This window comes from Sarcophilus harrisii, chromosome 4 (genome assembly GCF_902635505.1).
Source record: "Sarcophilus harrisii chromosome 4, mSarHar1.11, whole genome shotgun sequence".
Taxonomy (NCBI): domain Eukaryota; kingdom Metazoa; phylum Chordata; class Mammalia; order Dasyuromorphia; family Dasyuridae; genus Sarcophilus; species Sarcophilus harrisii.
The window spans coordinates 427,104,244-427,121,935 of NC_045429.1; the positions used below are offsets into that span (position 1 = coordinate 427,104,244).

General features: G+C 46.5%; 1 protein-coding gene across 2 annotated transcripts in view; it reads right to left on the minus strand.

Moving 5' to 3' along the window:
• RORC (RAR related orphan receptor C) overlaps positions 1-17,061 on the minus strand; it is a 32,699-nt gene extending 15,638 nt beyond the window's left edge. Inside the window, exons 1-2 of one of the 2 annotated variants that reach the window (XM_012549681.3) lie at positions 16,943-17,061; positions 11,466-11,495 (exon numbers count right to left, since the gene is read on the minus strand). In XM_012549681.3, coding sequence (XP_012405135.2) covers positions 11,466-11,495; positions 16,943-16,982 — 70 coding nt within the window. In that variant the 5' untranslated portion in view covers positions 16,983-17,061. Of the gene's footprint in view, positions 1-8,851; positions 9,942-11,465; positions 11,496-16,942 lie in introns of those variants that run through there. The other variant, XM_031967549.1, reaches the window with a different exon arrangement.
• Between the last annotated feature and the right edge of the window lie 631 nt (positions 17,062-17,692).

The window sequence follows — 17,692 nt, forward strand, 5'->3', positions numbered from 1 at the left end:
TTTACCCATAGGTGAGAACACACATGCTAAAAGATGTAAGGGAACGAGATATGGGGATAAGACCTAAGGAAGCCTAGGGATGTCTGCCACCCTTTTCCACGTTCTGAGCCTGGAGAGGGAAGGAAGTGGTCCAGAGTAACTTAGTAACAAGCACAGGGAGTGGAGATTTGTAAACTGAACCACGGTGGGAAGCCAGGCATCTGAGCTCTTGGCCCACCAGCCCCTGTGGTCCTTCCTCCTGCTTCCCTTCTTCGGGAGCCACATCCGTGTGCGTGCAGGTGCTGACCACAGTGTTTGAGCCCGGACACATCCCCCTGACCCAGGTGACTGGAAACCGGCTCTCTCCCCTCCTAGTCATGGTCTTAGAACCCCACCTTGAGGTCAGAGTCTCTATTGTTCCCACGGAGAAACAGATACAAGAAGTCCTGGCCTGAAGCCTGGGGGTTTGACCCAGACCCACATACCACAGCCCGTTACACGAGGTCTCTGAGAGACGGAATCCCAGAGAACCACAGGACACGGGGGCAGCAGGACCTCAGAGGGCATTCTGGTCTGCCCCGATTGTTTTTCACAGACTAGGAAGCTGGGGGGGGGGGTCAGATAAACTCGAGTAAAGAGATCCCCAGGAGAGGTACTGATAATGAGTCCAAGACAGAGACATACCTTAATATAACAGAGACTAAAGGAAAAACAGAGAGACCGGGCTAGAGAACCAGAAACAACCAAACCAAGACCTGGAGAGACAGATAAGGAGAAAGAGGAAAAGAGAGACCCAGAGCCCACCCGTGGAATGTGTGCCCACAGCACCACCCACCCTCTCTCTGGCCTAGTGCCCGGTCCCTTAGCCCTCACCCGTGTTCTCAGGCCCTTGCCAAACCCCCTTCCTCTCTCCTATAACCCTTGTACTTCCACCCTCCCGAAACCTCAAAGAGAAAGTGTCTGAGGTTTGGGGAGGGGGGGGCCAAGACCAAGAACCAAAAAACAGCTCCGTGAACTCAGCCACCAACCCCAGGCCCCTCAAGCAGAGCCTTGGCTGGGGTGAGGAGGGGTAGGGAGAAGGTGAGTCATGGACAGACCGCGGGATTACTCAAACCGATGCCCAGGATCTGGTCTGCCGGGAACTCTCCCCTCTCAGAGCCAGATAATGCCAGGAACTGCAGCCAAGCAAAGGTCAGCCCCCAAATTCCCCGACTCTCACAGCTAGACCCAGCCCCTGCTCTTGGGAAGTTCTTCCCTGGGTCTGTCAGCCCTGATCCCTCCTTCCGGTGTAGAGCTGGGTTAGGCGATCGTTAACTAACTATATATAGTTCAGTTCCTGATGAGGTCAGAACACACTCCTGGGCCACACCCTTCTAAATCAGGGAGAGAACTTTCTTGAGATCAGGGGTGCCAGAGGATGGACTGGCCCTTTTCTCCCACACCCTTAGAGATGGCCAGGGAAGATGACCGGTCAGTGGAGAGCTCCATCCTCTGCAGCTCACGCATTCATTTTGTGGCAATGTCTTTGGGGACTTGGTTCTTGGTCCCCTTTCCCTTATTGGGGGACGGCAAGGCCAGCCCTGATTTTGCCAAAAGAGTGGGGAAGTCGGGGGAGAGACCCGACAACAAGAACACTGAGCAACAGAAGGATCGGGGTTTGATCAATGAACCTCTCCCAGTTTTCTAATCAGGAAAATAAAGATGCTATCTGTCTCATATGGTATAAGGAAAGTAATCTGTTAAATCTTTGATATTATGAGCTGTTGAAATTTCTGTGAGGGTAAAGGAGAGGGGAGTACATGTTATATTTGCTGACATAATCACGCTCCATCCTACTATTCCTAACATCCAATCGGTCACCTGTTACGAGGGGGGAATATGGTAGAAATGATTAGACCTCTTCTGCCCAAGCTTCCCATTTATTCTCATTCTCTCTCTCAGGTGTGAGATAAATTCTAGGCGCTCTGAAGAGATCCTGGCTGGCACTGTACCCCCAAGCAGTTAATCCCTAGGTCCTATAATCCATGTCCCTGACAGCAGGGATAATCCCAGAAGAAAGTGAGAAGGGAAATGACTGCTATGTTCCAGGCACTGTGCTAAGCACTTTTACAAGTATTGTCTCATTTGAGGTAGAGGCTAGTGTTATTTCCAATTTACAGTTGAGCAAACTGAGGCAAATAGAGTTAAGTGACTTGCCCAGGATTCACACAGCTAGCAATTGTCTGGGGCTGGATTTGAACTCGGGGCTTCCTGACTGTAAGCTCAGTGCTTCATCTACCAGCTCCCTCAAGAGCTGTATGCACAGTTCTTGAGGTGAGGGGATCTTTTGGGTTTCATCTGGATGAAAATGAGAAAAGGATTCATAATGAGGGTCCCACAGGCCTGATTTTCTTAACCTTCTCCTGACTTTTCTGTTTCCTCCTCAGACTCATAATTGGTTTCCTTCCTAATTAACTAAATTATTGTCCTAATTAAAATATTAGGGAAGAAGAGCTGCTGGGATCGTGACTGGGACGGGGAGCATGTGCTGATGTCCCATGTAGGGGGATTAAGAAGTTAGGAGGGGCAGCCAGGCGGCACAGTGGATAGAGCACCAGCCCTTGTGTCTGGAGAACCTGAGTTCAAATCTGCCCTCAGCCACTTAATACTAACTGTGTGACTTTGGCCAGGTCACTTAACTTTGACCGCCTTACCCCCAAAAAATTTGGGGGAAGAAAGGCCAGAGGAATTCTAAGCTAAGGACAGAATTCAGGGAAGATTAAGGAGAAATCTTAGACTTGGGGACAGAAGGCTTTGCCACTTAATAAGATATATGACCGTTTCTCCACTGTGGTTTCTTTGTCTAGGAAATGAAGGAGTGGGAATAAATTTCTAAGGTACTTTCTAGTTGCTCTCTAAGAGGTTGGAAGTCTATGCTTAATATCCCCATTTAGGACTAGGAATCCTCCTTCTATCCCCTACTCCTACTTCTGACCAGCTCTGATTTCCATCTCTCATATCCTACCCTGTTCCTATCTTCTCCCAATTGCCTGGGGCCTGAGGGAGTCCCTGACGATGAGGATCTCCCTCTATAGTAAGATCCCTCTTCTGGGGAGGGAAATGAGTCCGATTTTGCAGCTTCTCCCAATCCTAACCCCTGCCCCCCTATTTTTCTAAACTTTCTGGTTTTTCTTCTCTCCATGAGGATTACAGTTCCAGTCAATTGTCTCTACTTTTCATCACTACGTGGATCAGGTTTTGGCCCTGAATGTGGGGTCCCCTTCCCAATATGGGATGCTCTGGGGAAGCAGGGAGCTCTCAGCCCCCTCCCTTACTTCTGGGGAAAGTGGCCCCCTTCTCTCCCCACATTAATTCTCACTTCCCTCTGACCAGAGACCTGAGCCTCTGTGATACTAAGAAACCAAGGTGGCCAGGGTCCACCGCAGGGGAGGGGAAGAAGGGGGGGGGGGCTCAAAGGCTGGAGAGAACCACGTTGTTATGGTTATTACTTTGTTGTGCCCCCCTACCTACCCCAAGTCAACTTATCCCTATTCCTCTTAGACCCTGGGGTAAGAGTTTTCTGCTGACACACCTGTATTCTTGGGGCTGAGAAAGTATCGGAGCCAAAACTCAGGTGGGCGAGGGTGTCTGGGGCTCCAAAAAGCCACAAAAAGAAGGCAGCCACCCGAAACCCCCCTCTCAGCCCCCGCCACCCCCGCAGTCTGAGACAGGAGAAAGGAGGGGAAACAAAAGAGCTGAGCTGAAAACAACCACCTTATGAGGGCCTGGAGCTTTGGGGGAGGGGGAGGGAAAGGTGAATCATGGGGAACCATGAAGTCTGGTCACCCAGAGATCTGTTGTCCTTTCAATTCCATCCCCACGATCTAGCCCTTTCAGGAGAACGCCAGAAGTCCCTTCTGGAACAGAAGACAGAGTCCCTGAACTTCATCCCTCAGGCTGCCATCTCATTTCTGTCTGTGTGTCTGTGTCTCTCTGTGTCTGGGTCTCTGCGTGTCTCTGTTTCTCTGTATGTCTTAGTGTGTCTCAATCTCTGTGTGTCTCCGAGTCTCTCTGTGTCCATCCGTCTGTCTGTATGTGTCCATCCATCTGTGTCTTTCTCCTGGTCTTCTTTGAATATAATAATAGATCCCGTTTCCTCTTTACTTCCTACTGGCCCAGGGCCTGTTGTCTCAAGTCCTATCAAATCATACAATTCTCCATTTTGCTTGATGACAACAAAAAAATAAATTGCAGCAGCATAAAGAATGGAGAATAGATCACAAGAATGACCACCCAAACCTTCAGGGTTACAGTGAGGATTGCCATGTCCCCCTTCCTTGGGGGAAGTTTGCAGCTTTTCTATTTTGGGGGCCAGAAAGAATAAGGCTAGTGGGTGAAATGAGCTTTAGAAATTCTTTAGGATTCTAATTTTAATTAGACTCTTAGGGGTCCAAACTAATTCTCATGTCTCCTATTCTTGAATTTTTCTTTCTCCCCTTTATCTGTTGAATTCCTACTTTTTATCCTTAGCCAAACCTCTCGGACCCACCGAGCAACCTTTCCCCTCAGACCTCACATGGTAGAGTTATATAATATGGTGAATTGTAGCAGTATATATGTTTGTGTCTCATTCCTGCGCTAAATGATTAGCTCTGTGAATCATCTATGCATCATCCCCAATGCCTGGCCCAGTGCTCTGTACTCACTAGATAATTAATAAACATTTATGGAATTGAACAGCAAAATAATTCCTTCTATTATGACGGGACAGGATGAGACCTTTTGGGAACGCCATAAGATATAGTTGGTCAGAGCTCTGACTTGGCTGGGTTATCAGAATTCAGAAGGATCTTTGGACAGAAAAACCCCAACAAAGAGGCTTTCAAAGTGTATCCCTCCTTGGCTCTTAAATTCCTTAAGCTTAGAAGGGATGAGACATTACAGTTATGAACCAGTTCATGGCGTTGGGTTCTTGCTTGGGGTGTGGTCTTCTGACAAAAGTTTGAGCTAAACTTCTGATTCAATCACCTGGAGTCAACACATCCCTATTCCCATCCACCAAGAGAGTGGGAGGTATTGTGGCAGAAATACACTTGGGAGAATGGAGATCTGGGTGCAAATGCAACCTCAACCACAAAATCCTTTACAAGTAAATTAACTTCTTAGCTCTTTTAGTTTGTAAAACGGGGCCTGGGATTATAAAACATGTAAAGTTCCTTCACAGGATTTCTGGGAAGAAAGTGAATTGCAAATCTCAAATTGCTAAATACATGAGTTAGGATTAGAAATTAAATATGGATGCAGATGGCTCAACCACTATTGACCACCTTGGACAGCAAACTATCAGTTCCTCAAAGATCCGTACTCTCAGAAACCTTCAGGAAGAAATTCTGAAATCAATCCAGCCTTCCTTCTGACCACCTGGTTCTGAGCTCTGATGGTAGCTGTGTGATCCAAGTCTCAGTTTCCTCATTTGTAAAATAGCATCTACTTCCTAAGGCAGGGGTCCTCAAACTTTTTAAATAGGGGGCCAGTTCACTGTCCCTCAGACTGTTGGAGGGCCGGACTACAGTAAAAACAAAAATTTTGTTTTGTGGGCCTTTAAATAAAGAAACTTCATAGCCCTGGGTGAGGGGGATAACCGTCCTCAGCTGCCACATCTGGCCTGCAGGCAGTAGTTTGAGGACCCGTCCTAAGGGCTACTGTGAAGATCAAAATAAGATAATATATATAAAGCACATAGCATATAAATGCTAGCTATTATTATCTATAGAATGAGGGAATCAACCTAGATATCCTCAGGTAGCTTTTATCTTTAAATCTATACTTAAAAAAGTAAAAACTAGATATTGTGCAGAGGGAAAAGGCATTAACAGCTAGATCTTAATTGTTATCTGGGCTAGCCCGGGATAAAAGGGGAAAAGGCTTTGTAGAGGAGGCAGCCCTTGAGAGTAACCTTGAAGAAAGATGAAGATTCTGAGCAGGGATGAAGAGTAAGTCATTCTAGGTATAGGGGATGCTCTATGCAAACACACTGAAGTGGGAGATAAGATGATTTCAGAAATCATTAGATGTCTACCTTGGTTAGGGCATAGAGTATATGTGGAAGAAAGTAATGTGAATTGATGAGAAGGTAGAACCAGAATATGGAGTGTCTTTAAGATCAGTCTAAAGGGGTCTTTTAAAAAACATTTTAGGGGGCAATAGGGGACCAATGATTGTTGGTGAGTTGAAAAATAAAATGGTTAGACCTACATCTTTGGAAGATTGTTTGGTAATTAAGTGGAGGGTGGACTAGAAGGAGAGGAGAGATCGAAGGCTAGGAGACTGGTTAGGCTAATAAGATAATCCTGGTAAAAGTCAATGAGGGCTTGAACCTGGGTGATTACTGTGTGATTGGAGAGAAGGGATGGAGGACAGATGTTACAGAGCTTGAAGCACAAGACTTGGCAATGGTTTGCTTATAGAGAGGTGAGGGGGACAAATGTCACTGATTAACTTCAGGGTTAGAAATCAGGGTGATTAGGAGGCCGGCAGTGCCCTTGGTGGGGAGATTTGGAGGAGGGATAGATCTTAGGGAGAAATGATGAGCTCCAAGCAGCTGAGAGCTATTGTCATCATCACATCATCTTATTCTTTGAGTTTCTCTTCATTCTTGTGTGTTTTTCTTCTGCTTCATATCTTATTTTTTTCTTGTTCTCTGCTTATATCTCGATTTACTCCCCTTGCTCTCCCTGTCTCTGTTGTTCTCTGTGGGTTTTTTTGGTTTTTGTTTCGAAACTTCTATGCAAAGCCATACAGCATAGTGGATGGAGATCTGGCCTCCGAGCTGGCTTGGGGGTCAAATCCAAGTTACCTACTGCCTTTGTGACTTTGAGCAAATCACTAATTCTGGAATGCTCTCCTCCTTTTACTGGCTCCACTGATCTCCCTGAATTCCTTGAAGTTCCAACTAAAATTTAAATTCAACAGGAAGCCTTTCCCAATTTGTCTTAATTCTCATTAAAAGATGTCTTCCCTATTTTAAACTGTCTCCTATTTATTCCTGTATAGATCTTGCATTATTATATTTGATTGTATATTGTCTCTTCCCCTAGATTGTAAGCTCCTTGAGGTCTGTCTTTTGCATCCCCTATGCTTGATTCAATTCATGGCATAGATTTGGCATAAGCTTCTGAGGAGGTACCAGAATTAGTAGAGAATTTCTTTCCCCTACTAAAGAAATTATAGGTTCCAGTTGCATTCATATCACCCTCCCTCTCTTTCATTCTTCCAAGACTCCAAGTTTCTATGTTGCCTGATTCAATCAAACAATAAACATTTATTAAATACCTACTATGTACCAGGACTATCTCCCCTTTATTTTGGGGTCTACTTTGATACAAACAGTTGGAAACAACCTACTAATAAGAGCCAACAATTGGCAAACTCCAACTGGAGTTCTTAGCACCTCGATAGCACTTGAGAGACTCAGGTCAGTGGTTCCCAACGCTAAATTACTTTACCCATTTGTAGAAAAACTGGGGAATGAAGTAGTGGTACACATCATAACTAAGTTCACTTCAAGCTTCTTCCAAATTAGATTCCCTGATTGGGGACCTCCATCCTTGAGAAGACTAATCCCTTAGTTTCGCTGCTGGGGAAAACTGAAGTTTCAGGTGAAATCTTATTCCTACTAATATACCATCCACTGGCTCATATCCACCCTCCACTATGCCGTTATTCGATTCATCCCCAAGCTATCCAATCTGTAATCTCCTTGGGATAGCTAACTCATCTGGAAGCTCAGTTCCAATCTTTCTCTATAAAAATCCTTTTCCTTCCTTTCATCCAGGATTTCCCACCTTTATACAGCATCATAGAAGGTTAGTTTGTTGGAACCTTAGAGAGATTTGTCAATCATCTAATTTTATAGAGGAGAAAATTGAGTCTAAACTCTCCTAGTTCATGGAAACTAGTGAGCCCAAGAGCTAGCCAAGAGAACTTAAAGGTCCTGACTCTCTGCGTGAGGCCCTTTTCTTGTAGGGAAACGCTTGGACTGGGGGCTTCCTAACAATTCCTCTAAGCCCAGTGATTTTTTCCCAATTCTCTTTACAGACACTAAGAATCCCCACTTAACCTAGACTGGGCCCAGGCTTTCTCTTTGAAGAACAGACCATTAGGCACTTGCCCGGTTCTAGCCCACAGGGAATGGGAGGCTTTGAGATCAGGGACCTCCCTTTTCCCATGCCCTCTCTCCTCTAAACTTTGATTCTAGGAGGTATTCTCTAGCTTCCATTCATGAACCCAGAAAGTACTCCTGCCGCCCCACTCTAACTCAGTCCCCTCCTTAATATACCCTTTCACGCAAATGCTCATCAGGGACAGGAGCCCTGTTATGAAAAGCCGGTCAAGATGATTTGGTTTCTCTTAGTTCCCACACTTCTCAGACACATCTAGAAATGACATTCATGGAAACTCAGACACACACTGACTGACTTAACCCTCACATCCCTGTGACATGGAGAACATGTTGACCTTGGTTCCCGTTCTTCCTCTCGTTGACTTAGTCTCAGTTTACTCCACTGTAAAACGGGCATTTCTTTTTCCTTTTAAGAGCGAGATGCTGCAACCCCCGGTTTCCTTTTCTCCTTAAGCCTCATTGCTTGGCACCTGGAGCCACCCTCAGCCCCTTTCTCCATCGCTCAGCTCAGCCATACTCAGTGGAGCCGCGCCAGTCGCTACCCAGGTAGAGAACTGTCGGGTTCTTCACCCACGAGTTTCCCCCTTACCCCAACCTGCACAGTGCTCCAGAAGGAACAGTTTCTCACCAGTTAGGGGGACATTCTCCCACTCTTCTCTAGGGGCTGGGCTGAGCTGGCAAATATCTCTCCCCTTGCCCCAGTTCACTTACTTCTCATGGCTGAGCCACCCTGGTTGGCAGATCACCTGTGGGTCCTGGGGGAGGCTGAAGGGCACCTTGGCACTGAGAGTGCTGGGCGGGAGGGACAGCAGGAGACGAAGCAGCACTAGCAACCCACGGGATCCACACCTCTCCTCGCCTCACTTTGCCCAGGCAGCAATGGGGAGGGGGTTTAAACTAAACAGTGCACAGGTGGCTTTGGGACGTTCCCCTCACCAGGGGAGGGGAAGGGGTGATGGGCACCCCTTGTGGCCAATCTGGGCCTGGGCAGTGGAAGGGGGTGTGTGAGGGGGGGAGGATGTTAGGTAAGGCAGCCAATCACAACAGGCGTTGGAAAATTCCAAAACCACATGTGAGCAGCCACAGGCAGCAAAAACTGTTTCCATCTGCTGGTTGGTTCTGGGGGCTGGGGGAGCGGGAGACAGGGTTACATACACCTGGCCCCTCCTTGCCTCACTCCCCTAACTCCTAGCCTCTATTGCTCTTCATTGCCAGGACGAGTGCCCCAGTGGCATCCCAAGTGGGACTCTTCCAGAGGCAAATGGAGCATCTTCCTAGGGGTCCCTGAATCGAGGAAAACCACTTAGCCCCTCGGACCTTGGATGGTGGTCCAGGTCCCGGCCTTGGGAACCGACCAGCGTGGTCTGGGGAGGTTCCATCACCTTCAATGGCCAATACCTCCTTTCATTTTTCTGTGTCTGGGGCTAGGAGAACGGAGAAGTAAGAGTAGTGCTTTCTTTGGGGTTTGAGGGGACGATCTGCAGCTCAACTCTCCTTTTCCACTCCGTGTGGTCCCGTTGGAAGGACCCAATGAGCTTCCCACACCTAGACTTGTAGTAGGCTTCCCCACAGCTGGATTCTCTGGCGCTAGAAGGAGCATCAATAGAGAGGTCCGCTTAGAAAGCCTGCCCTCCGATGCCCTCGGAAAGTGGGTGCTCGTGGCCAACGGGCCGGGCCAGAGAAGGTCAGAGAGGATGCCCAAGGAGGGTCCCGGCTAGGATTGATGTGGGTGGGAGAGGGAGGGGAAGGAGGAATAGGACTTTGACCTCTCTCCATTCCAGGTCTTCCAAAAATCCCCTACTTTCCCCCACCCACATACCGCCGGCCCTTGCCTTGCCCCCTCCTCCCCTCAACACACCTCATTCACGTCACTCCCTGACCCGTTTTCCTCCTGGGCGGGTGGGTCGTGCTCAGCATTTCCGTGAGGCCTTGTGGCTAGGGGAGGGCGAGGCCTTAAGAATTTTGCTGAGCAGAGCAAACCCCCCACCCAGGAGGATGCGACATCCCTAGCCCCCGGCTTCTCTGCAACTCATCTCCCCCCTTCCCCCATCTCCTCAGCCTCGGGCCAATTGGGGAAAGTAGAAATGTCCTCTGGGATCCCTCAGCCCCCCGCGGAAGCTTCCCAGCGACTCTTGTAGTAGGTGGGATGGAAATGAGATATCAGGAAGGAAGGTGGGCTGGGTAGGAGACCCAAGGGCAGAACATCAAGAGAAGCTCAGCCGTCCCAGCATTATTTGATTCCTATCCAGCTAGGAGCTCAGGTACTCTTGGGAAATTTTAGGGGAGGATATCCACAGGTGGATAATTTTAATGGGAACCAGACATCCTGGTTCTGATCCCTTAGCTCTCACCACTGGCTCTTGGGGTTGGGATAGAGGCAGAGCTGTGTGGAAGAGAAAATTCAGTAACTATCAAAAAAGGGATGTTCCTTTTCTCTAGGTGTCCCAGATGCACAAAAGGGGTGTGTGTGTGTGTAGAAGTGAGGGGTGGTATAGGAGAAGAGAATGATTCTTATTCTAAGCAGAAAGAATCTCAAGTAAGAATGAAATCTGGCCTCTTTTTAGTGTCTCCCATCAGTAGCTATTAGGAAGTCCTTCCCAAGGTCTAACTTTTTTTTTTTTTTTTTTTTGTCAACGTGGGTGCCCTGACAACTTTGGTCAATGAAACACTGTGTCTCTAGGGAGGTTGGGGGATGGGTTCCTCTGTCTTCCTTCTCCCCTCCCCTTTGGCCCCCTCTCTCGGCCATGCTTCTCTCCCCATTCACACATTCAGGATGTGTTAACCACAGAGATGAACACCAAACCCCAGGCTGGCCACAGAGCCCTTCTAGGTCCTCTTGCCAGTCTTCCTTACCAGGTTCCTCACTGAACCTTCCCTCTACTCTTTCCTCCATCCCTCAGATTTATTCTTTCTTTCTTTCTATCTATCCATCTATCTATCTATTTATGTTTTACCTTCAGATTTCCTGTATCCTCCTTACTGGCCATAACTTATCTCTTCCTGTCTTTCTCAATCTATTTCCCATCATCTGATTTCTCCTTTTTTCTCTCTTCTCATCCTTCCTCTCCCCACAATGTTTCTCCTCATTCTCTTTCCATCTTCTCCTCTCTCCTGATCATTTCATCTCCCCTGGTTTCTCTCCTATCTTCTACCTCTCTCTATATGAATATCATATATAGATTTATATCTCTCTATATAATGAATCTATAGTATTGAATGAGAAATGTCCTTTTTCTCAAAAATTATAAGTCCAGGAACTCCCCCTCCATCAAACCCTGTCTCAACCTCCATCTCCCAGCACCACCACACACATGTATATACTCACAGGTATGGGTCTTCTTGGTAGCTTCAGGCCCTGCAAGAAAAGGAGAATTTTGAGGACTCTGGGTCCATTCAGGCTAGGTAAGGCTAAAAGATAAGAGGGTCACAGATATACCCCATTCCCAATACACTGGCCTCTCAGCCAAATCTCTTTAACCAAATCTGTTGCCAAACCTTGTTAGCTTTCGTTAGCCCACAAGGCTCCTCCAATCTGGCCCAATCTTAGTTTGGAGTTCAAGGAGTAATGTCAAATAACTCTAGAGTGCATTATAGGGGAAGGGCTCTCACTCATCTCAGGGTCTTGGAGACAGGTTAAGAAGTAAGAATTACTGAGCAATTCACCTTAACATCCCCTCCCCTCAAGACTGCCAAGACTTGGGGAGCCACTCTCAGCTTTCTAATCATTACTGCATGATCCTAGGGCTAACCTGGTCCATCTAAGTCTGTGAGAATCCCCTATTTTTGGGTGTGTGTGACCTTCCAGGCTCCAGGGCTTCTTGCCCAGAAGCAAGAGAGTAACAATATTTCTGTTCCTCAATAGTGCTAGAGCCCTTTTTGGTTAGTAAGGAATTCCTCTCATTTGGGAAGAGAGATTATAGATGAGAAGGTTTGAATCCTCCCAAGACTGAATCCCTTGATGACCTATGTCTTATTTGTACCCCATCACACCTACCTAGCTGGAGAGGAATTGCTATCTATACTAACTTTTGAGTGCAATAAAATCAAGGGCATTTCAGGAGCAGAATCAGACTTATCCTATCCAAGCTGCCCAAGATGAGGGAATAGGAAGCCTCCTTTTAGAGACCTAAGCAGTTATCTTGAATTGGCAGCTGGACAGAAAAGCGAATAAAGGATTGGCCTTGGAATCAAAAAGTTCTAAGTTCAAACGTTGTCTCAGATCTTTATTAGCTATGTGACCCTGGGAAAAATCACTTTGCTTCAGTTTTCTCATTTGTAAAAGGGGAATAATAGTACCCACTTCCCAGGGTTATTAGGAGAATTAAATGTGATAATATTTCTTTTTTTCCCCCCTCAATAGCATTTTATTTTCCCAAATGCCATGGGAATTCAATACTGTGTTCCAAATTTTTTCTCTCTCCGCCCAAGATAGTGAACAATACTATATAGGTTAAATATGTACAATATTTCTAAACATATTTCCATATTTTTCATATTATTCAAGAAAAATCAGAATAAAAGAGGAAAAAAACACAAGAAAACAAACAAACAAAATAAAAAAGGTAAAAATATTATACTTTGATCCACATTCAGTATCCATAGTTCTCTCTCTGGATGAGGATGGCATTTTCTTTCCCAACTCTATTGGAATTGTCCAGGATCACTGCATTGTTGAGAAGAGCTAAGTCGATAATTAATCATCTCATAATCTTTCTGTTACTGGGTTTAATGTCCTGGTTCTGTTTACTTCACTTAGCATTAGTTCATATAAGTCTTTTCATGTCACTTCATGTAAGACTTTTCTGAAATCAGCTTGTCCATCATTTCTTATGGGACAATAATATTCCATGACATTCATATGCCATAACTTATTCAGCCATTTCCCAACTGATGGGAATCCACTCAATGTCTGGTCATTACAAAAAGAGCTGCTACAAACATTTTGCACCCGTGAGCCTTTTCCTGTCTTTTATGATCTCTTTGGGATAGGACCCAGTAGCACCACTGCTGGATCAAAGGACATACACAGTTTGCCCTTTGGGCATAGTTGTGATAATATTTCTAAAGCACTTAACATGCCTGATTCACTAAATGTAACATGTTTTATAAACCTCAAAGTACTCTGTGTAGCCTTTATTAGCTTGCTTATCTTCCTGATCCAAATAGGGCAATTTTTTCACCCAGTTCAATCATATCATCATCAGGCAACGTTTGCCCCATAAACATCCTGATTTTTCCTTCTCCCCATCACTAACTCCTGGTTTGCTAAGTCTTTTCCTAATCTTGACTTCTCTTCTTGATGCTATACCATACCCAATCTCAGATTTTACCTTTTTTCCAGAGAAAAAAGCACCTTCTCAACTTCTCTCGCCTAAGAAAATTATTGGTTTCTGGCTTTCTGACCTCCAAGTTGACTCATACCTCCCTCTTCTCCTTCCTGTACCCCAGGCAGATAAACCTCCATATTGGAGGTTGGAGAGACGACATTTAGAGGAGAGAAGGGAGGAGGGAGCTGGAGAGTACTTCCTACCTCCATAGACCTAATCTACCTTTGCTCCTTTGTTTTCTTGTTCCCTCCCTGATATGGTATGCTAATATTCAGTATTCTTGTCATTCAGTCTTTTGCATATATCCTTGATGCATGGGGACTGAGGATGGAAAAAGACATCCTTCCTTCTCTCCATTTTTGCCACATAGGGAAAGGCATCCCTCCCCACCCCTTGCCCACCATGTGCATTTATTGGCCACTCTGACATCTGTGCTAATCTGACCACTGAGGGCGTGGGGGAACCTGATTCTAGGTAATGCTCAGCAGAGATCAAGGCAGAAACCACCTAAGTAGAGGGTTTAGACTGGAAGGGATCCTCAAACTTTTTAAATAGGGGGCCAGTTCACTGTCCCTCAGACTGTTGGAGGGCCGGACTATAGTAAAAACAAAAACTTTGTTTTGTGGGCCTTTAAATAAAGAAACTTCATAGCCCTGGGTGAGGGGGATAATCGTCCTCTGTTGCTGCATCAGGCCCGCGGGCTGTAGTTGGAGGACCCCAGGGGACCAAAAGTCATACATTAACTTATTTAAAGCCACAAGTGATTTTAGAGACCATCCACTCCCTAGCATAGGCCAGACACAAAGAAAGCAATAAATAATATGTGTTGAGTTGAATTGAATAGATCAATTTTTGCCTTATAATCTTAATGATGGCAGCATTTATTTATACAGTGTTTTAAGGTTTGCAAAGTACTTTGCAAACATTAACTCATTTTATCCTTTCAGCAACATCTGGGAGATAGATGCTATTATTGTCCCCAATTTGACAGATAAGGAGACTGAGGCATAGAGGTTAAATGTCCAGGGTCACATAGCTAATAAGTATCAAACCCCTTCCTGACTCTGGGCTCAGCACTCCAAGAAGAAATTGAGAGCCAGGAGGCTTTTTCCTTGCCCAGGGCCAAATAGCGAGTATATAACTCCAAGACCAATGCCCTTTCTGCCATATCTGAGCTACTAGATTCAGGAGTTTTTAAATTGGGAGATCCATGAATTTGTTTTTAGAAGTGATTTCCTTTGTAATCTTATTTATTTTATTTTATGCATTTAAAAACTTTATTCTGACTTTACTAGATTGCTAAAAGTGTCCATCATACAAAAAGATGTCAAAAATCTCAAGGCTAGACCTGTGTGCCTGCTTGTGCCCTGGTGCCTCTATTGCAAGAAAATTGCCTCCCAGTTGCCTAATGATCAATACAATACTCAGAATTAAACATCCACCCGGTTGATACTGGGACTAACATCAAAATGTGAGCTTACTCCAGGATAGGGGGAGGAGCATGCCCTGCCCACTAGCCCCACACTATCCTGTACAACCAGGACTAAGGTCCCTCACTGTGGGCACTGCCAAGTGGGAGACACCAAGGGACCTGGGAGATGCCCAGGGAACTCACGCGGGATTATGGAACTGAGATGTGGAGAGGACCCTAATAATTATGTGTGTGTAAACACACAGGATCCACAATATACTGATCATGAACTCCAAGATTCCCACCCACTGCTCTCTGTTCCTCTCAGTCTCTGCCTCTTTCTGGCTCTGTCTGTCTCTGTGTTTTTCTGTCTCTGTGTTTCTGTCTCTCTGTTGCCTCAGTCTCTGTCTCTAGCTCTGTCTGTCTCTGTCTGTCTGACTCTCTGTTTCTCTCAGTCTCTTTCTCTATCTCTGTCTGTCTCTGTCTGTCTGTCTCTCTGTTCCCTCAGTCTCTGTCTCTAGCTGTGTCTGTTTCTGTCTGTCTGTCTCTCTGTTGCCTCAGTCTCTGTCTCTAGCTCTGTCTGTCTCTGTCTCTGTTTCTGTCTGTTTCCCTGTTCTCCCAGTCTCTGTCTCTAGCTCTGTCTGTCTCTGTCTGACTCTGTTTCTCTCAGTCTCTTTCTCTATCTCTGTCTGTCTCTGTCTGTCTCTTTTCCTCAGTCTCTGTTCTCTAGTCTGTCTTGTCTTCTTCTGTTCCTCTGTTCTCATTCTCTGTCTCTAGTCTGTCTGTCTCTGTCTGACTTTGTCTCTAGTCTCTTCTCTAGTTCTGTCTGTCTTGTCTGTCTGTCTCTGTTCCCTCAGTCTCTGTCTCTACTCTGTGTTTCTGTCTGTCTGACTTGACTTCTCTAGTCTCTTTCTCATCTCTGTCTGTCTCTGTCTGTCTGTCTCTCTGTTCCTCATCTCTGTCTCTAGCTCTGTCTTGTCTCTGTTCTGATCTGTTTCCTAGTTCTTTCTATCTCTGTCTGTCTCTGTCTGTCTGTCTCTCTGTTCCCTCAGTCTCTGTCTCTAGCTCTGTCTGTTTCTGTCTGTCTGACTCTCTGTTTCTCTCAGTCTCTTTTCTATCTCTGTCTGTCTCTGTCTGTCTGTCTCTCTGTTCCCTCAGTCTCTGTCTCTAGCTCTGTCTCTGTCTCTGTTTCTGTCTGTTTCCCTGTTCTTCCATTCTCTGTCTTTAGCTCTGTCTGTCTCTGTCTGACTCTGTTTCTCTCAGTCTCTGTCTCTAGCTCTGTCTGTCTCTGTCTGACTCTGTCTCTCAGTCTCTGTTTCTATCTCTGTCTGTCTCTGTCTGTCTGTCTCTCTGTTCCCTCAGTCTCTGTCTACTCTGTTCTGTCTCTGTTCTGTCTGTTCTGTTCTTCCATCTCTGTCTTAGTCTTCTGTCTCTGTCTGACTCTGTTTCTCTCAGTCTCTGTCTCTAGCTCTGTCTGTCTCTGTCTGTCTGTCTCTCTGTTCCCTCAGTCTCTGTCTCTAGCTCTGTCTGTCTCTGTCTGACTCTGTTTCTCAGTCTCTTTCTATCTCTGTCTGTCTCTGTCTGTCTGTCTCTCTGTTCCCTCATCTCTGTCTCTAGCTCTGTCTGTCTCTGTCTGTCTGACTTCTTGTTCCTCAGTCTCTTGTCTCTAGTCTTGTCTGTCTCTTGTCTGATCTGTTTCTCGTCTTGTTTCTATCTCTGTCTGTCTCTGTCTTCTAGTCTCTGTTCTGTCTCTGTCTCTAGTTTTGTTTCTGTCTGTCCTGTTTCTTCTCTATTTTCTGTCTTTTCTCTGTCTTGTCCTGTCTGTCTATCTCTGTCTGTCTCTTTTCTATCGTTTCATCTTCATCTCTGCTCTGTCTCTGTCTCTCTGTCTGTCACTTTCTCTGTCTCTCCTCTTCAGTTTCTACCCGTTCCCTCCTTTTTCCTCCTTGCTTCTCCCCTTTCCCTGTCTTTCTCCACTTTCCACCCCCGTCTCTCTTCTCTCTACCTGTCCTCCTATCTCTTTCCCTTCTCTCCTCCTGTGTTTTTCCGCCCTCCCTGTCTTACCCCTTGTGGCTTTGTGGTGACTCGGTGGGGCCCTGTCCATGGGGCAGCTCACTTGTTGGAAGTCCTTGGTCCCGGTGGGGATCAGGGCCCAGGGGAGAAAGAGAGGGAGGGAAAGAGGGAGGGAGCACCTGGCCAGGCAGTAGGCAGGGGAGAGGAGTGGCTGGCAGAGCATCCTGGCACTACGGGCAAGTGGGGGGAAGGGGGGAGGAAAGAGATTTGGGAAATGGAAAGGCAGAGAAGATGCATGTCAGAGGGTCGGACAGTAGGTGGAAGGGGACATGAGGAAAGAGACAGATGATGGAGGATGGGGAAAGATAAGGGGGGGGTACAGAGCACAGGGGACCTAGCAGGGCGATTTGGGCTCTTTCCAATCCCCTATCTCCCTATATTGCCTTATATGACTCAGGCTGGCCCTGTACCTCCCGACCAGGTGTGATCTCCCATACCTTGAGGGCCTAGGAGATCCAGACCACCATGTAACTAATACAGAGGGGTCCTGAGCTCTGCAAATGATCTGGAAAAAGCTGAGACAGTTAGTTTGGAGGAAGATGGGACTGGGCGTGTGGGGTGGGGGCAAGGAAGAAATGAGTCCTGGAGCAGACTCCAGGGCTTAGGGAGACCCTTCTTCTCTGGGCCCTTCTCAGGCCTGCCCCGTCCCGCCTGTCCCTGGTCCCAGTCCCAGGGTTTGATTAGCTGGGCCTGGCTCCCAATGTTACCCAACAGGCTGGGGCTGGCAGGGAGCCAGCCTGG